The sequence below is a fragment of the Syngnathoides biaculeatus genome, chromosome 7, assembly GCF_019802595.1.
Source record: "Syngnathoides biaculeatus isolate LvHL_M chromosome 7, ASM1980259v1, whole genome shotgun sequence".
Lineage (NCBI taxonomy): Eukaryota > Metazoa > Chordata > Actinopteri > Syngnathiformes > Syngnathidae > Syngnathoides > Syngnathoides biaculeatus.
The window spans coordinates 32,326,944-32,349,487 of NC_084646.1; the positions used below are offsets into that span (position 1 = coordinate 32,326,944).

Sequence of the window (22,544 nt, forward strand, 5' to 3'; positions counted from 1 at the left end):
AAGGTCTAAAAAGCCAAAATACAGGACCTTTTAAGACACTGTCACAGCTGGCCCCTGCTCCAGTATGCGCCACTAAAAAGGCTTTAACTGTGATGGGTAAAATGCAGAGAATGCATTTCATGTGCTTGTATGCATGCTTATGACAATAAAGATGATCCTTCTTGTTGGGTACTTTTTTTAATTGTGGAAAAAAAAACGGGTTCATTCCTATTTAACATCTATCCATTTTCTGATCCGCTTATTCCCACGAGGGCCATGGGAGTGGTGGAGCCAATCCCGGCTGTCATCGGGCACGGGGCGGAGTACACCCTGAACTGGTGGCCATCCAATTTCAGGGCACATGTAGACAGACAACAGTTGCACTCACATTCACACCTATGAGCAATTTAGAGTCATTTTGCAACTGCCGGATACTGAAACTTCTTAACTTCTACTTAAACTTAAACAGAGTTATCCATTTCTCTACCCATGCTATAGATTTCTCCCCATATTTCCGCTTCATATGGGTCATGATTAGGAGGAAACTGGAGTGCCCGGAGAAAACCCACGCGGGCATTGGTAGAACATGATAACTTCACACGGTGGGGAGTTTGAACCCCAGTCCGAAGAACTGTGAGGCCAAGGCTCTACAGCTGCGTCACCGTGCCACCTCTCCTGTTATGACACCCAACGTGAGTAAAAGAAAATTTTGATTAGACATGACTGACTACATTTCATCAGAGTGTTGCGGGGTTAGTGCAGGTGAGCGTGTGTGTTGATGTGTGGATGAGACGGACTGCGCATGTATTTTGGGTGAGAGGAGAGTGTGAGGAAAAAAAAAGGGAAAGTTTGATTCACACCGACCGGGAAGTGTTGGGTGCTAAAAGCAAATAAAGAGAGTATAATAGCAAGTCGATGCTCTGTGTTATTACTCCTCCTGCCATTGACCTTCAGAGTTGCAATGTGAGAAGGGAGTTAACCCCGAGGAGGAGAACCTCGGCCCCGGAGAAGATATCTCCCCTGCGTCTCCTGGCCACGGTCAGGCGACCGGAGCAGGAACGTTAAACAAGAGGAAAACTAGTTGATGTGTTTCTTTGTGGAATAGAGATATATTTTTGAAGTCATACCTGCAGTTCAATTCCAAAGAATATCCCCTTCAAAGGATCTTCTGACATTGATTGTGACAAGTTTCCAATGTACCGGATGATCCCATTGAATTTCTCTCTTTCTTCTTTCACAACCACTTCAGTTCCCTCAGAAAGTGTTAGTGCTCTGTGGAGAACATCTTTTTCTCTGAACCATTTTAGCCTTTCAGAGTCGTCAGTGAGGGCCAGCAGCAGACCAGCTTCATATGCACTCAGTTCTTCCAAACATCTTTGATCTACTTCACAGTACAATGGTGTAAGAGAGTGTTGTACAAGTACTTGCAATTTTGGAGGGAAGCAAAAACTTGGTTGATGCTCATGAATATAACATATGCAACCAGCATGATAGTGTCGATGGGACTCAGGTGTTTCAGTGACAATGAAGAACTGGTAGCCTGTCGAAGTCATGATGGTGAGGTCACGTCGTAAAGAAGGAGAGTAGATATACTGTATGGAAAAAAAGCAAAATAAGACAAAGACCTTTATTGTATACAGTAATCCTTAAAAAGAAAAAGCACTTAAGGGAGACACATACTGTATTGATGTTCAGTGTAATAACATCTGTGCCTGAGAAAGATTTTGAGGATATGGGGACAAAAGAGTTTTCAAGTGTTGGAGTAACATATTCCCGTGTAAAATTAACCCAAAGTCTGTCTTTGATTACAAAAGAGTGGTACCTAGACATACGAGTGACTTTACATACGAGTTTTCCCAGATATGACCTACGACCAGGACAATATTTTGGGTGTCTTGCGAGCTAGGATTTGACGTATGAACGACTGACAGTATCAGGCGTTAAGATTGTAAGATGCTGGAACGCCCAGGATCCGCTAAGCTTTTCGAACTTCACTCGGTCAATTCACGTGTGCCCCTTGGCTCGGTAGCATCTCTGTGCAGCTGTCATGATTTGTTATTTTGTATTTAGTACAAGTAAATCTTCATGTGGCCAGAAAAAGGAAGTTCTAAGGAAAGCGGTGAGAAGAAGAAAAGGATATGTCAATGGAATTAACACGGAAAAAAATAGAAAAACAAACACGTACAAGTGAGCAACTTGGCCAAGAGGTATGACCATTCTATGTCAAACGTATTGTAATGCCCTTGGTAATGGGCAATGAGGAAAAGGAGTGACCACTGGGTTTTAGTGGGTTTATATTTCATACTTTGGCAGCACACAGGAAACACTCCAATAACGAGCAGCTGCTGGGCAAACTCACTCTCCTGGCCTAGTCTACCTGCCCCCCTCCGCTCTTAAAGGGGTATACCCATAGTTACAGACATCCATTTATCTATCTATCCATCCATCCATCCATTAGTTACAAAAATCCATCCATCCATTATACATGCCGCTTATCCTCACAAGTGTCAAGGGAAAGCCGGAGCCTATCTCAGCTAGCTTCGGGCGAAAGGTGGACGACACCCTGAACTGGTCGCCAGTCTGTCGGAGGGCAGATATCGACACTATCAGTGAGCAGGAATCAATCCCACGCTGCCCAACACCAAAGGCAGGCGTGTTTACCACTACATCACCAGTGACGCTAGTTATAAATACTGTATTACAATATGTACGATTCTCAAGCAGAAAGACTCCATCAAGTCAATAATGCCAGCCAAAGGGGTGAAAATTATTTAGAAACTATGGAGATGAGGATGAGCTGACGACAGAGGAATTAAAGGAGCTTCAGATGCAGCAGCATAAGAGGTGCGTAGTGAGAGGTCTGACGAGGAGACAGAGGAGGTGGTTATCTCTACAACCAAGATAAAGGAAGTGTTGGCAATATGAGAGAAAGTTTCAGACTTTGTGGTGAAGAAATAATCAGAAAAAAAAATGCAACTGGTTGTGCATTGGCGCTATGTAATGACACGTGCCTTACACATTCACAAACATAGTGTCAGAGGTGTAGCCAGGCCACTGCCCTGCGTGCAGCTGCCTGTGGCAGCAGCTCATCACCTGAACGTCATTGTCGCTAATTATGCTATGCATTTCAGACTTGTGTGTTTTATTGTTTGTGGCCATTTCGTTGAGTTGATACTGCATTAGTCTGCGTGAGTATACGAACCTCTTGTTGTGTATTCGCCTCGTTGCCACAGCCACCATAACTAAAACAAGTCTTGTTTTTGACTAATATTTATCTGACCTTGTTTTCAAGCTTTTGGACCCTGCTTTTTTCCACGTGCTTTTGAGCCTTTGCATTTTTTGGACTGCTTATCTGTGTATGAACTCTGCTTGGAATAAAAGGACTCTCAACATCATATCACTGCCTCGGAGTCCTGCATTTGGGTCCAACCCCATGCCTGTGACAGAATGACCTAGCCAGAACAGGACGCAGCTGGGAAAACGCGGTGTCGACAATCACGCCGCTGGTCTGCTCCCAGTGCACCCAGCCTACCGACCAAGTCACCCCTCTCCGAGTGGGCTCTGTCTTTTTGTCCTCTGCTTCCTTGTTACCTGAGCCACCCATGTTTTATAATCATCCTCCACACCCGACCTGTTCACCCCCATAGAATTTATTAGACTCATATTTTTCTGATTTTGAGGAGGACCTTGACTTATATGACCCCCAGTCTGATTCTGACACTGATACAGATTTTGTTTTTTCCCCTCCCTATTTTTAGTCCAACTCAATTTGTGTCACCTCTGCCCATTTCCAGCCCCTGTCTGCCTAAGCCAAAGTCCATTTATCCAGGACCCCCACGTGGTAGCAAGGAGAGGCGTCCAAGTTGAGTTCCACTTTATGCCTCCCACTTTACTCCGCCCAATGACACCAAGCAAAGCCTGACCCCCAGTCACCTCCCGCTCACGCTTCGGCGGAGCCTGACCCCAGCCGCCTCACGCTCTCGCCTCGGCGGAGCTTGACCCCCAGCCACCTCTCACTCAAGTCTCGGTGGAGCCTGACCCTTGCCATCTTTTGCTCAAGCCTCAGAGGAGCCTGACCCCCATCCACCTTTCGCTCACATCTCAGCAGTGCTCAACCTGCCGCCACCTCTTGATCATGCCTCAGCGGTCCTCGACCAGCCGCAGCCGCCACCTCTTGATCATGCCTCAGCAGTGCTCGACCAGCAGCAGCAGCCACCGCCACCACCACTCGATCATGCCTCAGCGGTCCTCAACCAGCAGCAGCCGACGCCTCTTGATCATGCCTCACCAGTGCTTTACCAGCAGCAGCAGCAGCCGCGGCCTCCGATACCATGCCTTATTGGTGCTCGACGAGTACCAGAATCTGCCACCACCTCTCGACCATGCCTTGTCGGTGCTCGACCAGCAGCAACAACCGCCGCCTCTCAACAATGCCTGGGCGGTGCTTTGTTCGCAGCTGTCACCGGCTCCTGTTTGGTTCCTGCTTTGCCATTGAGACCCTGCTTGCGAATGTCCAACTGAGTCACCCCGTAGGGACCCTTATGCTTGGCCTCCTAGCCGACATCCTGATCTGCTCAGCCAAGCTCTGCACTTTGGGTGGCCGTCCAGGACACCAGACAGACTAGGGTTGGGGTTTGTCATCACATCTCCAAGGTAAGTACACTTGATAAAAGCAGTTAATTTCCATTGTCTTTAAGATTTTTAACTTCATAAAAACGCTTCCTTTCTTTCGGTTCTCTTTTATATTTTTAGACAATATTTGTTATGAATAAATCCACTTATTTAAAGACATCAAAAATAAAAAATGTGGTGGCATTTTGGGGCTGAGAACGGATTAATGTCTTTTAGATTCATTAAAATTAAGACATATTTTTTTACATAAGCGCAACTTGAGGTAAGAGCTCAGTTGTGGGGACGAATTAAACTCGTATGTCAAGGTACCACTGTAAAACACATTCTACACACACAATAATACACATCATCCCCATATGTCCTTTTCATTTGACGAAAGACTTGTTAATATATTAGATCCAAGATCCAACTATGTATCATCTGAAAATGCTAGCTTCTCAGGGTGAAGTCACACAAGTCTCCTTATGCCTTTTTAAGTGAGGTGCTGTTTCTTTTTTTATACTTGGAATAATTGTTAAGAAGGAAAAAAAAAAGTTAAAACTGAAATTTATTGGTTTTCTTGCCTTGCTGAAAATGTTTCCAGAGAAGAAAACAGTTTGCTACTCAATGTCTATCCATCTATTTTCTGAGATCCATATCCTCACAAGGGTCATGAGATTGTCAGAGCCTAACCCAGCTATAATCGGGCAGGAGGTGGGGTACCCTGAACTGGTTGCCAGCCAATTGCAGTGCACAGATGGCTTCTTTTTTTTTTCTTTTTTTTTTTAAATTGAACCATCTACAGGCCATTGGGCAGAACAATATTGTGCAAGCTGTCGGCCAGTCCCAAGCCTGGATAAATGCAAAGGATTGCATCAGGAAGGGCATCTGGCATAAAACTGTACCAAACATATATGAGCGTTCATCATACGAATTCCATAATGGTTAGGTCGTGGCCCGGGCTTCTTACGCACGTCCCCGGAACTGTTAATCTGCGAGGCATAGGTAGAAATTCGGATAATGTAGGTCAAAGACAAAAAAAGAGGAGGAAAGCGGCTTAGTCCGAAGATGAAGAAGAGGAATGCACATACCCTACAGTTGTGTGTAGGGACTTTGAATGTTGGGACTATGACAGTAAAAGCTCAGGAGTTAGTTGACGTGATGATTAGGAGAAAGGTTCATATATTGTGCATCAAAGAAAGCAAGTGGAAAGGGAGTAAGGCTAGAAGTTTAGGTCCAGGGTTTAAATTATTTTATCATGAAGTAGATGGGAAGAGAAGTGGAGTAGGGGTTATTTTAAAAGAAGAGCTGGCTAAGAATGTCTTAGAGGTGAAAAGAGTATCAAAACAAGTGATGAAGATGAAATTTGAAATTGAGGGTATTAAGTATAATGTGATAAGTGGCTATGCCCCATAGGTAGGATGTGATCTCGAGTTGAAAGAGAAATTCTGCAAGGAACTAGATGAAGTAGTCCTGAGCACCCCTGACAGAGAGTTGTGATTAGTGCAGATTTCAATGGACATGTTGGCGAAGGAAACAGGGGCAATGAAGAAGCGATGGGTAAGTACGGTATTCAGCAAAGGAACTTAGAGGGCCAGATGGTAGTGGACTTTGCAAAAAGGATGGAATTGGCAGTGGCGAACACTTATTTCCAGAAGAGACAGGAACAGAGTGACCTACAAGAGCAGTGGTAGAAGCACGCAGGTGGATTATATTTTGTGCAGACGGTGTAATCTGAAGGAGGTTACCGACTGTCAGGTAGTGGTGGGGAGAGTGTAGCTTGACAGCATAGGATGGTGGCGTGTCGGATGACTCTGTTAGTGAGTAGGAAGACGAAGAAGACAAAAGGTAGAGCAGAGAATCAGGTGGTGGAAGTTGAGTCAGGAAGAATGTTATGTGGCCTTTCGGAAAGAGGTGAGACAGGCTCTCGATGGAAGGGAAGAGCTCCCAGAAGACTGGAATACTACTGCCAAGGTATTCAGAGAGGGAGCCACGAGAGTACTTGAGGTGTCTTCTGGTAGGGAAGAGGAGAAGGAAATTTGGTAGTGGAACCCCAAAATATAGGAAGTCATTCAAGGAAAGAGATTAGCGAAGAAGTGGGACACAGAGAGGACTGAGGAGAGGCGAAAGGAATACATTGAGATGCGTCGTAGGGCGAAGGCAGAGGTGGCGAAGGCTAAACAGGAGGCACATGACGACATGTACACCAGGTTAGATACGAAAGAAGGAGAAAAGGATCTCGATAGGTCAGGCCAGACAGAGGGATAGAGATGGGAAGGATGTGCAACAAGTAAAGGTGATTAAGGTCAGCAATGGAAATATGTTGATTGGTGACTGTAGTGTGCTAAGTAGATAGAAAGTGTAATTTGAGAAGTTAATGAATGAAAAAAATGGGAGAGAAGGTAGAGGAGAATAGGCAAGCGTGAATGACCGGGAAGTGGCAATGATTAGTAAGGGGGAAGTTAGAACGCCACTAAACCGAATGAAAAACGAAAAGACAGTTGGTCCCAAGGACATACAAGTGGAGGTATGGAAGCAATTTGGTGAGGTGGCGGTGGAATTTTTGACCAACTTATTCAATAGAATACTAGCGTGAGAGAAGAAGCCAGAAGAATGGAGGAAAAGTGTGTTAGTCCCCATTCTTAAGAACAAAGGCGATGTTCATAACTCTGTAAACTACAGAAGAATAAAGATGATGAGCCACACAATGAAGTTATGGGAAAGAGTAGTTGAGGCTCGACTCAGGACAGAAGTAAATATCTGCGAGCAACATTATGGTTTCATGCCTAGAAAGAGAACCACAGATGCATCGTGGAAAAGTACAGAAAAGGTCAGAAGGAGCTACATTGTGTTTTTGTAGATCTAGAAAAAGCCTGTGACAGACTACGAAGAGAGGAACTGTGGTGCTGCATGCGCAAGTCTGGTGTGGCGGAGAAATATGTTTGAATAGTACAGGACATCTATGAGGGCAGCAGAACAGCAGTGTGTTAGAAGAATTTAAGGTGGACTTGCGACTGCATCAGGGGTCTGCGCTGAGCCCCTTCATGTTTGCAGGAGTAATGGATAGGCTGACAGACGAGGTTAGACTGAAATCGCCTTGGACCATAATGTTAGCAGATGATATTGTGATCTGCAGTGAAAGCAGGGAGCAGGCGGAAGAACAATTAGAAAGATGGAGCTATGCACTGGAAAGGAGAGGAATGAATATTAGCTGAAGTATAACAGAATATATGTGTGTAAATGAGAGTGGTGGAAGAGGTAGAGTGAAGCTCCAGGGAGAAGAGATAGTGAGGGTGGATGACTTCAAATACTTGGGGTCAACAATTCAGAGCAATGGTGAGTGCGGTAAGGAAGTGAATAAACGGGTACAAGCGGGATGGCACAGTTGGCGGAAGGCGTCTGGTTTTCTATGTGACAGAAGAGTTTCTGCTAGTATGAAGGGCAAAGTTTATAAAATAGTGGCCGTGATTTACAGATTAGAGACGGTAGCTCTGAAAAAACAACAGGAAGCAGAACTTGAAGTAGCAGAAATGAAGATGTTCTCGCTCGGAGTGAGCAGGTTGGATAGGATTAGAAATGAGCTCATTAGAGGGACACCCAAAGTTGGATGTTTTGGAGACAAGGTTAGAAAGAGAAGAATTTAAGGTGGAGGTGGGACTGCATCAGTTATCCGCTTGAGCCCCTTCCTGTTTGCAGTAGTAATGCATTGGCTGACAGATGAGGTTAGACTGGATTTCCCTTGGACCATCATGTTCGTAGATGATATTGTGATCTGCAATGTAAGCAGGGACCAGGTGGAGGAACAATTAGAAAGATGGAGGCACGCACTGGAAAGGAGAGGAATGAAGATTAGCCGAATTAAAACAGAATATACGTGCATGAATGAGAGAGGTGGTGGGGGAAGAGTGAAGCTCCAGGGAGAAGAGATAGCAAGGGTGGCCAACATCAAATACTTGGGGTCAACAATACAGAGCAATGGAGAGTGTGGCAAGGAAGTGAAAAAACGGGTCCAAGCGGGGTCGAACAGTTGGCGGAAGGTGTCTGGTGTTCTATGTGACAGAAGAGTCTCTGCTAGGATGAAGGGCAGTCTATAAAACAGTGATGAACCTGGCCATGATCTACGGATTTTAGGCGGTGGCAATGAAGAAACAACAGGAATCAGAATCAGAACATGAGGTAGCATAAATGAAGATGTGGAGGTTCTCGCTCGGAGAGAACAGGTTGGATAGGATTTGAAATGTGCTCATTAGAGGGACAGCCAAAGTTGGATGTTTTGGAGAGAGAGAAGACTTCGATCGTTTGGACATGTTCAGAGGTGTGAGAGTGAGTATATTGGTAGAAGGGGGCTGAGGATGGAGCTGCCAGGCAAAAGAGCGAGAGGAAGACCAAATAAAAGGTTGATGGATGTTGTGAGGGAGGACATGAGGACAGTGGGTGTTCGGGAGGAGTATGCACGAGATAGGCTTAGATGGAAAAAGTTTACACGCTGTGAGGACCCCTAACAGGACAAGCCGAAAAAAAAAAAAAGAAGATAGAGACAAACAGTCTCACGCGCAATCACAGTAATGCATGCTTTGCGATGTGGGAGGAAACTGGAGTGCCCAAAGAAAACCCATGCAGGCTTAGAAAAAACATGCAATAAAGTAGTTGATTATTTAACAAAGAAAAACAACTGGTCATTTATTTTTAACTGAGGGCTGAGTTGTATCCTTGTGAATTCATAATTGATCTTTAAATGAACAAAAATGTCTGAATACTTGATTATCTGATAACATTTTTAAGAGGACACCCGAATAATAAAATATTTGATATCTGCAGCCCTTATCTTTAGACTATTTCGCTACAGTACAACAGGACTGTCTCCCAATGATGCATTAATTCAAAAGTACACAAAACACTTTATTTAAATGCGTAGCCGTCCCTGATTAGTATACGATGTATAAAGGACGATCACAATTCAAGTTGTAGTTAAAAATACGGGGCCATAAAAGGTTTGGAAACACTTTCTCAAACTTAGAACGGGAAGGTGTTCGATTCAATACAGCGCTGTGTACGAAAAATCGAAATCACACACTAAATCATTGGAGCTTCTTGATAACACCAAGTTTTTGTTATTATTCCTACCCATACGATTTGGTACCTTTCATTCCGAATTACTTGTTTTCAAACTTAAAAAAAGCAGCAACAAAATAATCATCACGATAGTAGATCGTAATGGAAACCCCAACTGACCAAATTAATGCTTTTAACTTTTGACATTGTGCATTTTGTCCGCTAGTAAGTTAATGAGAACGGTAGTGGTTGTTTTGATGACGTTAAGTTGTGACGAGAATACGAAATTAGCAAAACGTGTTACCAAATCTTTAGCTTGTTCGTTTCATTTGGTCCCCATGAGTTGCTCTTCGTTTGACTCACTTCCCTTTCGATTTTACCTCAGAGCCGCGTAGTCTGTTATACACATTCTTCTGATGAAGTGGTCATTGGCTAATTTTCTGCCATCGCTTGTCATATTCATCCACAACTTCTGTTTTTTTTTGTTGTTTGTTTGTTTTTTACAGTTTGTGACAGTCGTAGATTTCCAGCACACACTAGATTCGCCAGAGCATCCGGATTCTAACGTGCATACCATGTGTCCATGTTAGAAAGGTCGACGTTCGTAGAGAAGACAACGCATAGAAACTGAAAGTAAGTCGTAACTTTCACATTAATAAACAGATTTTCATGAGGGTTAGTTTTGTTAAGACGGATTTTTCTGGCATTTTTCGCAACCCTATCCAGCACAATGTACTGCCTTGCTTGGCTCTTTGGATTTCTTGCCGTCCATATATGGGACGCACTGACAACTCTGACCTCCCTAGTTTAGCGTCGCAGTCGTCACGAAGCTCAAAATCGGCGTGTCGTATCAACCGATCCATCATTTTTCTTAACCACTTATCCTCACGAGGATCGCGGAGAGTGCTGGAGCCGAGGTCATTGAGCCATCCCAGTTGTCAACGGGCAGGACCCTGAACTGGTTGCCAGCCAATCGCAGGGCACATCGAGACAAAGAACCGTACTCACAATCACACCTAGGGCAATTTTAGTGTCCAATTAATGTTGCGTGTTTTTAGGATGTGGGAGGCAACCAGAGTGCCCGGAGAAAATATTACATTTTCCAAATTCTGTAATGTAGACAAATATGAGGCCCCATACATCAGTGGTTGGAGCATGGGTTTGGAAAACCAGGGGTTGTGAGTTCGTATCCCACTGTGGCCTTCACTTCTCGTCAGGAAGGGCATCCGACGTAAAAACTGTGCCAATCAAATATGAGCGTTCATCTGAGATGTCACGCTCTGGCGCCACCTAACGGGACAAACCGAACGAAATTTCTACTTCTTCTTTGTTCTGTAAACAAATGAGAATTTTAGTATCTAGTTTTGTAAGTCACAGTATTATTTTTTTCAGCACCTGCCTTTTATTTTCCGAAACTGAAGGGGGCGGTGATGCAACAGTAATCTGGTTGTCAACCACCGTAATATAAGAAGAAGAGAAACCGACCTAAACATGGAGCAGCGAGAATCTCTGAAACGGCAGATTGATCTTCTACAAAGTAAGTCTCATTATGGGAATATTTTTATGCTTGAGCCTCGTTCTGGAAAACAGTTTTTTTTTTAACTCTCATTGGTGGAACTCTCATTTAAAAAAAATCAGCCTTAAAATTTTCGGTTAAACTGACCCACACTTTAGTTTACAGGATACTTTATAACTCAAATAGACTTTCCTGACGTAATTCGTGAACGTTAGCTGGTTGAATGCGGTCTTTTGGCTCCCATAATCATCGTCGTATCGGATGTTCTATCTCAACGCATTAACCTAATTCAATGATGTAGTAGTCATAAACGAGGTCTTTCAAACTGTTCCATTTCGCTCTATATTGTTCTAACGACGTGAGTTTATGATGATCCCAAGTGAACTAATCGTATATTGATATCCAAATTAATAACAATGTTATAGTCAACAGAAAATAGTTGCTAGTATCAGGAAAAAAAAACAAGTTGGGATTGACATGGGATACAATATCTGAATTGCATTTATTAAAGGTACATCTCTTACACTGGCGTTTAAATGGAATTTAAAGTTCGTTGTAACTACAAAACCGTGAACAACAGCTGTGTACTTTTTGGGTAGGAATGAGGAGGAAAACCAACTACTATAACTTACTAGAATTGCATTTTGTTGGGTCCTAACTTTAGAAATTCTAGGTCAATATAAGCAAGTTCAAAGCAGGTACAAAGCCCCTTTTCCCTTTTAATATTTATGACATAGAGTTCTTGCTTTGTTACAGGAAACTAATTCCAGGTTTTATATGTTACCCTCCTCGGATGGGCAAGTGCAGGAGCTGCTCCTGGCCCCTGGGTGAGGTGCTCACTGGCACTACTCTGGGGGCCTCTTTCTCATCCACGGTTGGGGACCTAGAAGCTATACTGCTGCACCCCAGACCTGTGTCTTCCTATTCCCTACCCCAGGGTGCAATCTGCTGTGGTTGTTCCCTTTCGCTTGCTCTGGCTGTGTGGGGTCTCTGGCAGAGTTCAGAGCATATGGTAAATTGACCCCTCCGTGGATATTGCGCAATCCGCGTCACTGACCAATCAGAGGCCAGAGATCTGCATAAACCAAAGCCCGTTTTTGCTCCCGCCATTTTCTCAGACAACATTGCATGGTCCAGTATAGGTTTAGTTAGCGTTTTATCGCGTATTTGGGTTATTTGACAAAAAATATGGTTAAGAGGTGTAGTCACGGACTTTGTAATAGTGACGACAGGTATCCTGAACGGCTAGTTGGTGGAGTTCGATTCGTACCCTTTCCAAAACCGAAGACCCAGTACAAAAAATGCCTTTGATGGATCAAACTTTGTGGAAGACCGCATCATCAATCAAATCCATCTAATATCAACCGGAACACATATGTTTGCACGAAGGTATGCCCTATATTTGATTTTCAATACATGTCTCGTATAAAGGAATTCGAAGTTCTTCGCTAGCATAACACTGCTGCGTGTGAACGATTGACACACTTATTCTTTGTTGAGTGATATTTAGCGATGATCGGACTGCACAAACATATTGATTTCTTGCTGGCTCGCGGCCGAAGCTTAACCAGACTGTGTTTGCACAAAGATATGCCCTAAATTTGATTTTTAATACACGTCTCGTATAAATGAATGGGACGTTCTCCGCTAGCATAACATTGCTACGTGTGAATGATTGACACACTTATTCTTTGTTGAGCGATATTTAGCGATGATCGGACTGCACAAACGTATTGATTTCTTGCTGGCTCGCTGCCGAAAGTTAACCAAACTGTGTTTGCACGAAGATATGCCCTAAATTTGATTTTTAATACACGTCTCGTATCAATGAATAAGACGTTCTCCGGTAGCATAACATTGCTACGTGTGAACGATTGACACACTTATTCTTTGTTGAGCGATATTTAGCGATGATTGGACTGGACAAACGTATCGATTTCTTGCTGGCTCGCGGCCGAAAGTTAACCAGACTGTTTGCACAAAGATATGCCCTAAATTTGATTTTTAATACACGTCTCGTATAAATGAATGAGACGTTCTCCGCTAGCATAACATTGCTACGTGTGAATGATTGAATGAAATCAGAAGCATGGGGTCTCTCTCAGTTAAGAATGTATTGCATTTAGAATCTATAATATATCGTTGATTTGAATGAAATCAGAAGCATGGAGTCTGTCTCAGTTCAGAATGTATTGTATTGTATTTGCCATTTTTACTGTTTGTCTTACGTCAGCGCACGTGGGGTGACGTCACTTCAGGAGGCATGGTTAAGTGCCCTGTACGGAGGGGTCAATTGTTGGCACCTCCTGCCTCATACAGGCCCACCTTCTGTAGCCTGTTCTGGTCGCTGGGTGGTGCCAGGGGACAGAGTTGGACTGAGTGGATTAATTATTGTTACAGATCTGGATCCAGTAGTTATGGTTCAGCAGACTTGAAGATATTTGGTCATTTGTAGGTGCACAGTATATAAGATTAATTTAGAAACTTTTGAGTGATTTCTTTTACTTTGTGTGAGAAGCCCCACTATTTGCTTTACTAACTTCCACTGTTTAAGGGTGTTCAGGAGTGTTGGTATTTTACTTCATTTTTTTATATTGCTGCTTTTAATATATTTTATTGAAGAAAATTTCCAACTGTTATTTGGAATTCTTGAAACGGTTCATCACGCGTCCTAAAAACATTGTTAAATATTTGTCATAGTTGGCCAATTCCCTGCTGTTCCCATTTACTAATATGAAGGAGTGTATTATTAATTTCAAAATATGGATGATGCCACATTGGGGAGCACATACTAGGATGGAATTGAGATCCTGTAGATTCTAAGCTTTCTCGCCAAGGTCTTAACGTGGATGAGATTATTGGATTCTTGAAACATTCATGGCTTTTAAAGGAAGACTTTGTTGAAACTAATAGGAATGGGAGCACACATTAAAAGTTAGTAGATGAGGGTTCAGTGTTTCTTTTAATACCAGAGTTATCCACAGATTTCACCAAGAAACATCTCTAAATTGGAAAAGTATTATCAAAATTCCTCTCTTGCTCAGACATTCCATTGAGCCAGGCTGGAAAACTGACAGCCAATCAGTGTTTGCCATGCCTGTAGTGCTTCCTGTTCTGACCCCCCCCCCCCCCCCCCCATTGCTCGTGGATACGTTTCACTGAACGGAGAATGTCCACTATCTGGCATTTTGTGGACGATTTTTGTGAAAAAATAATTACAAACAAAAAAAAAGTAGCATAACGTACAGTGTTGAAGCCTGGGTGGTTGAGCTAGAATACACACATCCAACCCTTGACGTGTTATGAGGGGGCGTGGCACTAACGACAAACAATAATAGTCCGATTGTATGGACCACGGAGATTTGAAGCTTTTCTGAGGAGTTGGGTTTGCATGCACGCATCGCTGTAAATGCTCACCGGAAAGTTTAGTGTGCTCACAAGTATATATCCATCCATTTTCTTAGCTGCACCATAGTCGCAGGAATGCTGGAGCCTATCGCAGCTGTCAATGGGCAGGAGGCATGTTTACACACACGTAGACACGGGGAGAACATGCAAACTCCACACACGGAAGTCCAGGACTGAATAGCCGCACCACCGTGCCGCCTCATAAAATATGTTGTTGCTTATACAGTACCAGCACAAGAGGCTATAACTAAGCAACTAATAACCAGTAATGATTAGATGTGTGCAAATTTCCCCTCCTGGTGAACGAGCCTCAACTGTGACAGCCACAGCTCTATCCTGTCAGATTAACTCCATGGGAGGTTAAAGAAGGAAAAATTTGGGTGCGTTTTCTCAGTTTTGTCGGACAACACGTCAGCATCTTAGCTTAGCGAGAACGAATAGTCTGTATTGCTAAGCACCTGTGACGTCGGGGGCGGAGTCAAGGATGTTTCTTCCACATTTGGCTCGGAAAGCTGGCACACATCCAGATTTTGCTTGGATTTCAAAAATATTCCTTATTTTCAATTTTTCTTTCAGTTAATGTCCAAAATATATATAATAATAATATTACTTCACATTGGAGGGTTTTTTTTTATACATATGAATTTTGGGGAGAGTCTTCCTTTAAGACCAGTGTTTTGGGAGTTTAATATTGTTGCACTATATTTGTTACAATTCTAGCCAAAAATCACATTCTTGATTACGGTGCAACCAGTTGATGAGGTATTGTATTTGGTTAGCTAAATAATAATGTGGAAAGTTGGGACCATTTAAGCCTCCTTCATGTTTCCTTTTCTGTAGAGTGGCAAGACAGATGTTTTATCGAAAATTATTACAGGTTTGTAACCATTTAATTGTGGGCTTTAATGCAATCATTGAAAATAATTCATTTGATGTGAAGTTTTTATTTTTGTCATATCTATTCTTCCCAGTAATGATCTAGGCAAATTAATCCAGTGTTTTACGTCAGCTACTATTTTTTTTTTTTCCAGAACTGGTGCCCTTGTTTAGATTGTTTGCTCTCTGAGTTTTGACAAGATATTGATACCTAAATGTTTAATGCTTTCCAAGGGTAATCTGGGATTTGATCTGCAGGAGTTCATGAGTTTGCTGTGATTGGGAGTATTGTGGATTTTGTTCAGTCACTGCCGTAGTCTTATTTGTGAAAATATTTTAATCAGACTCAAGACTGCCTGGAGATAATACTTGGGTTCTTGAAGAATAGAATAATTGAATGATTTTGTGTTCTTTAGTGAGGAGATAACTTTAATAACATTTTGACGAATAATGAGAGCAAGAGGTTCAATGAAAATTGCAAATGGCATTGGTGAGAGTGGACATCCTTGTCTGGTTCTTCTTTGTAATGTAAAAGGTTGTCAAGTAATCCTATTTGTGGTGACTGTCGCTTTCGTATAAATGGATAATCTTGCTATCTATTTGTTAACTGTTCTTGCTCCGGTTGCCTAACTGTGGTCGGGAGACGCAGGGGAGACATCTTCTCCTGGGCTGAGGTTGTCCTCCTCAGGGTTTACTCCCTTCTCTCATCACACCTCTGAATCTCAATGCCGGGAGTAGTAATAACACGGAGCATTGATTTGCTGTTTTACTTGCTTTTTTGGCTCTTAGCACACAAGACTTCCCCGGTCATCGTGAATCAAAACGTTTTTTCCCTCTCACACAACACTTGTGCAGTCCACCTCACTTACACATCAATACACACGCCCACCTTCACTGAGCCCGCAACACTACCCCCACTCTGGATGGCAATAAAATAATGCCACTCCAGCACAGCAATGTATGAACTGGTATACACAACTGTGACACAATTAACAAATACAGACTGAGGTCGAGTAAAACAATGACAGTATTTACTTATTGTTTAAGGCTTACACAGCAACACAATCAAAAGCTATGAGATACAAATACTACCAGACAATGACAACATTTAAAAAAAAAAAAAACGACAAAAAAACAGGAACTCAACGAAAACCAGATCCGTAAACCTTGCAGAAACTCAACACAAAATAGAACTTTGACCTGTAACTAGAGTCTCTCCCAGAACAGTCAAGTAGTGGAAGGACCTTCCAACTACGTGACCCACACACCATACTTGTTGGGTGCCCTACGGTGTAGTCCACGTCGTTGCCCTTGTAGACCCAAAGGGTATCACACACCCATTGCACCCCCACTATTCTCACTTCGTGCATGGGAAACAGAGGTTGGGCTGAGAAAACCACAGTGGGGTCTGTCGCAGCTGGGGCAGAGGGAGGATCGACACAAAGACCAGCATCCCTTGAACTGGAGAGCAGGTCTTGTAATCCCATATCACAATATACTGGGTCCTCCTCCAAGGCTGGTGGTGGAATCTCTGTAGGTCTCCATTCTTGAGATTGCCACAGAGCCCAGGTGTTGTCCAGGGGATCACGTCAGCGGTAATTCTTCAGCTGATCATGGTGGAAAACTTTCACCTTGGCTCTCGGGTTGTTTTGAATTCGGTATACCAGGTCGTCTAATTGACCCAGGATAAAGAATGGCCCTTTATATGATGGGAGGAATTTCTGGACTTTATTCTTGATGCATCGGGTCCCTTTTACTAGGTACCACACAGGATCTCCGATCTTGTACCGCGGGTGGCAGAATTTCTTGTAATATTGTTTTTTTAGCATGTGTAACTGATTTGCTCGGGGGATCTCTGGCGATGAGTTGGGCCAGCTCAAACCGCTTACGCATCTGCTGCACGTACTCTGGACCAGTCGGTTGGTTGTCTGGGTCAGGAGGCAGCCCTGCAACAAGGTTCACCAGTTCACTTACTTCTCCCCCGAACATCATGAAGTTTGGAGTGAATCCTGTCACACTGACCTTGCTGGCCCTGCAGGCCATGATAGCATAGGGCACCATATTGTCCCAGTCCCAATGATAACGTTCTGCTGTGGAAGCCAGGATCTTTTGGAGAGTGGTGTTGAAATGTTTAACTTGGCCATCTAACTGAGGTTTGAATTGCGTAGTGTGAGTTTTGTCTATGCCAAATAGGCTGCACGTCCCTTGGAAAACCTCAGATTCAAAGTTACGACCCTGATTGCTGTGCAGAGCTTGAGGTATCCCATAAGGACACACCCAATCAGACACAACAACTTCAGCGACAGTTGCAGCTCGCTCGTCGGGAATTGGGAAAGCCTCTGTCCACTCGATAAAATAATCCTGTATTACCACCACATCGGTTTTTGCACTCAGTTTCATTCAGCGGTACCATGATGTCCAGGGCAATGTGTTTCCATCGGGGCTCCCACACAGACAGATCCCATTGGAGCTTGTGGTATTTTATGGGGGAGAGCTCTGGATGCACAGCTGGTACAAGTTGGGCACCAGAGGCTAATATCATCCCTCATGTGGTACCAGTAGTATCAAATTTTTAATCTGGCCATGTTCCGCTCTACGCCAAAATGCCCACCCACAGGGCCTTCGTGCATTTGATTCATCAACTCTGGTTGTAGCTTGCGTGGCAGCACGATTTTTGGGTAGAACTCAGTATCATTAAGGCTGTAGAAGTGACAGACCAGAACCCCATCTCGAAGGTAAAGCAGTTTCCATTGAAACCAGTCGATACAGTCGTATGGCCAAACCACTGCCCATGGAGGATGCTTGTTACTGTCATCCAGGCGCGTATGGGTGCGATATCAGAATCAGCATCGTGGGCTTGACTCAGCTCCCCCATAGTCCAGTCAAAAAACAGAGAAGCAGTATCAGGATTTTCAGTTCAGTTTTACCGTGTGTACATCAGTAAGAACGTTTTGGTTCAAAATCTTTGTGTCATGTGTAAGGGTGCGTTGACTTATCCCCACTAGACACATTTCTGTAACAACTGGCAGTTCCTCCACCACCACTGGACTCAGTGCCGTATTAGCTGGAAGCTCTTCTACCCCCACTGGACTCAGTGCCATATGAGGCGGAAGCTCTTCCACCCCCACTGGACTTGGCGACAGAGAGCTGTGGTCAGAGTCCAAATTACATTGGACTGACTGATAAGTGACGGCTCGAGGAAGTGCGGATGGAGCCTGTATTTTGCAGGGGCAGGACTGCCGGCACGGCCTTCTGGAGAGGCTATCAGTATTGGTGTGCCCTTGACGTGGACAGTGGACAATCTCAAAGTCGTATTCGGCCAGCTTCTCAAATCAACAAGTTAGTTGTCCTTCCGGCTTTCTCATTTTTGTCAATCACCGCAGGCTGCTGTGATCAGTGGGGACCTTGAAAGGATGTCCAAGGAGGTACTGGTGAAAATGGGATGTGAAATCAACAATGACAAGCAGTTCTCGTCTTGTGTTGCAGGAGTTCTATTCACTTTTTGTCAGCTTATGACTCCCATATGCCAGCACACGCTCTATGCCCTGCTGTATTTGTGAGAGTACAGCAACGATGCCTGTATCACTTGCATCGGTGTCAAGCACTATGTCGCCATGGTCAAGTAGATAGCCAAGGACATGGGCTGAGGTGAGGCGACACTTAAGCTAATCAAAAGCTGCTTGGTGCTCCAAATGCTACTGGAAGTGAGCATTCTTCTTTAAGTTATGCAGTTGTTCGGCTATCGAAGCAAAGTCCTTTATGAATCGGTGATAGTAGGAAGCCAGGCCGATGAAGCATAAGACCTCCTGGATCGTTGTTTGTGGCGGCCATGTTCTGACTTTTTCCACTTTGCTGGGATCTGTGGCCACACAAATAGGCAACATTTGGCCGTTTTTCAATTTCAAATTAACTTGCTGGAGTCGATCAAATACCTGACCCAACCGCTGAAGCATTTCCGGCACGTCCTTGGCCAGCACGATGATGCCATCCAAACATAGCAGGCCGGTCTCCCACTGCATACCAACCAGCACGCGGTCCATCAGCCGTTGGAATGTTGCTGGAGCATTGTAGAGTCTGAACGACGTGACGTTCCACTCGAAGAGGCCAGTACGAGTGCAGAAGGCTGCTGCTCTACGCGCTCTGTGTCATCTGTACCTCTAAATATCCAAGTAAATGTTGAAAACAGTATCAATATCAAACCTACAAACTATAGTAAGTAAGTAACCTTACTGACTAAATAGTAATTATTGTTTCAGCTAAAAGTTAAATACAGTACTGTTAAAGTACATAAGGTTTATTCTTGGGTGCTGGAGATGGTGTTGAGAAGTCGAGTCTCAGATGCAGGAGAAGCAATATGGCCATGGAAGAGTGGACCAGCGCTTCACCGTCAGCAGGGTCCTCGAGGGTTTATGAGAGTTCGCCCAACCAATCTACACGTGTTTTGTGGAGTTGGAGAAGGCGTTTGACCGTGTCCAACGCAAAGTCCTGTGGGGGGTGCTTCAGGAGTATGGGGTAAGGAATACCCTGATACGGGCTTCTCGGTCCCTGAATGACTAGTGTCAGAGTTTGATCTGTATTACTGGGTGTAAGTCTGACTCATTTCCAGTGAGAGTTGGATCCTGTCAAGGCTGCCCTTTGTTGCCGATTCTGTTCATAACTTTTATGGCCAATTTCTGGGTGTAGAGGGTATCAGGATTGGTGGTCTCAGTATTGGATGCTGCTCTTTGCAGATTATGTAGTTCTGTTGGCTTCATCAAATCATGATCTCCAACTTTCACTGGAGCGGTTCGCAACAAAGTGTGAAGCAACTGGGATAAGAATCAGCACCTCTAAAACTGAGATCATGGTGCCTAGTCGAAAAAGGGTGGCATCCTCTCTCCAAGTTGGGGGATGAGATCCTGACCCAAGTGGAGGAGTTCAAATATCTCGTGGTCTTGTTCATGATTGAGAGAAGAATCAAGTGGGAGACTGACAGGCAGATCCGGGTAGCGTCTGCAGTCAAGCTAAGTTGAAAGGCAAAGATCTAAATTTTCTGGTTGATCTCTGTGTCTACCCCACCAATGGTCACAAGCTGATTATCATGACTGAAAGAACAAGATCCCGGATACAAGTGGGCGAAATGAGTTTCCTCATCTGGGTCTCCCTTAGAAATGGGGTGAGAAGCTCGGTCATCCGGGAGTGACTTGAGTTGAGCCGCTGCTTCTCCACGTTGAGAAGAGCCACGTGATGTGAGTGTCACATCTGATTTCAGATGCCTCCTAGACACCTCCCTTGTGAGGTGTTCCGGGCACGTCCCACCTGACCCAGGACATGCTGGTGAGACTACGTCTCTTGGTTTGCCTGGAAACGCCTTGGGATCCCCTCTTAAGAGCTGGATGAAGTGGTTGGGAAAGGGAAGTCTGGGCATCTCTGTTAAAGCGACCCGATCACAGATAAGCAGTAGAAGATCTTCTTTTCCTTTCGGCTTGTCCCGTGAGGGGTTGCCACAGCGTGTCATTTTTTTCCTATCTCATGCATCTTTCTCTCTAACCCAACTGCCATCATGTCTTCCCTCACAACATCCATCAACCTTCTCTTTGGTCTTCCTCCCGCTCTTTTCCCTGGCAGCTCCATCCTCAGCACCCTTCTACCAATATACTCACTCTCTCGCCTCTGAACATGTCCAAACCATCGAAGTCTACTCTCTCGAACCTTGTCTCTAAAACATCCAACTTAAATGCATAAAATATTAATTTGTGACTTTTTATCATATCAAATCGTTTATTTGGGCAAGTTTTAGCTTCTTGTTTTCAGCATTTAGCCTTTCCTTTCGAAGGTTATTCGTCATAATTCAGCATTTCAGCACGAAGAGCAACTTCACAAGACACCAGGTAATTATGACAATGAAAGTCATGAATCAAATCCTATGTACAGTAACAGCTGTGTCAACACATTTTTGTCAAGGCCTACATTATATTTCCATCCATCCATCAATTTTCTTATCCACTTATCCTCACGAGGGTCTCAGGAATGCTGCAGCGTATCCTAACTGTCATCGGCCAGAAGGCAGGGTGAACTGGTTGCCAGACTATCACAGGGCACATGGAGACAGGATTTTGGGATGTAGCAGGAAACCGGAGTGCCTGGAGAAAACCCACATAGGCATGGGGAGAACATGGAAAGTCCACCCAGGCGGGGCCGGGATTTGAACCCTGGTCCTCAGAACTGTGAGGGCAATGGATTACAGCTGCACCACCATGCCGCCAAGTCAAAATGAACCTACATCTAATATTTATGCAATCTATCTAAAAGGCAACACATGAGCAATGAGGAAAAACCCATCAGTCACATGTTCCAATAGGTTTTCTCACCTGAAAAGTGGGTGGGCAAGAGGTGCTCTGTTGTGAATTGTTTAACACATCTAGATTTAAATTAAATAAACGTTAGAATTCAGAACTTTTGTCTCATATTCATATTTTGATCTGAAATCAGTTGTCTTCAGTATATAAGAAAAACAATGGAATTTAACTTACCGTTCCAATACTTTCCCAAGGAACTGTACTTTTGCACATCCTTTACGGAGCGAGTTGGCCTGGGTGAGGGTGTCAGTTTTGAGTCATTCTTGCCCCGCGACCATTTTGCCCCACCCACACTCGTCTCCCCAATATTAATTCATGACACCCCACCACATGTTCATTTTACAGAGATAATGATTACCAGTCGGGAACCTGGTAATCATGGTAATAGGGTAGGTGGTGCGTTCGGACATCTCTGGGGTTGACTCGTGAAGCTTATGCCTTGATCATTTCTACCATCCTGTCCTGCCATTTCTATCCTCTCTCATGGGTTAATTGTTCCATGTCCTCAACTCCCATTCACCAACTTTCTCAAAATTTGACTTGTAAAGTTACTTGTGCTCAAATATCTAGATTAACTATTGTTCTGATGTGGTTTGCAACCCTATCCCCTTATCCATTTTGTCCCTCTGTGTGTCCCCTTAAGCCCTTTTCGCTCTGGATTTGTTTTCAGTAAACATCAAAATACTTACTGAATCAAAAAACATTTGGAATAAAAACTCCCCTGTTGGACAGCAAAACAGATCCTGCACAAAAGGCATAAAGAA

At 43.9% G+C, this 22,544-nt stretch overlaps 2 protein-coding genes across 7 annotated transcripts in view; one reads left to right on the top strand and one right to left on the bottom strand.

The window, feature by feature from the left end:
• Positions 1–10,621, bottom strand: part of cyldl (cylindromatosis (turban tumor syndrome), like) — a 73,564-nt gene extending 62,943 nt beyond the window's left edge. The window contains exons 1-2 of one of the 2 annotated variants that reach the window (XM_061825411.1): positions 10,532–10,621; positions 1,107–1,571 (exon numbers count right to left, since the gene is read on the bottom strand). In XM_061825411.1, the coding sequence (XP_061681395.1) occupies positions 1,107–1,571; positions 10,532–10,564 (498 nt within the window). In that variant the 5' untranslated portion in view covers positions 10,565–10,621. The remainder of the gene's footprint in view (positions 1–1,106; positions 1,572–10,531) is intronic. The other variant, XM_061825412.1, reaches the window with a different exon arrangement.
• Positions 10,036–22,544, top strand: part of zc3h3 (zinc finger CCCH-type containing 3) — a 118,551-nt gene continuing 106,042 nt past the window's right edge. For 2 of the 5 annotated variants that reach the window (XM_061825409.1, XM_061825408.1), the window contains exons 1-2: positions 10,041–10,275; positions 11,035–11,179. In XM_061825409.1, the coding sequence (XP_061681393.1) occupies positions 11,134–11,179 (46 nt within the window). In that variant the 5' untranslated portion in view covers positions 10,041–10,275; positions 11,035–11,133. Of the gene's footprint in view, positions 10,276–11,034; positions 11,180–22,544 lie in introns of all 5 variants that reach the window. The other 3 variants (XM_061825410.1, XM_061825406.1, XM_061825407.1) reach the window with 3 other exon arrangements.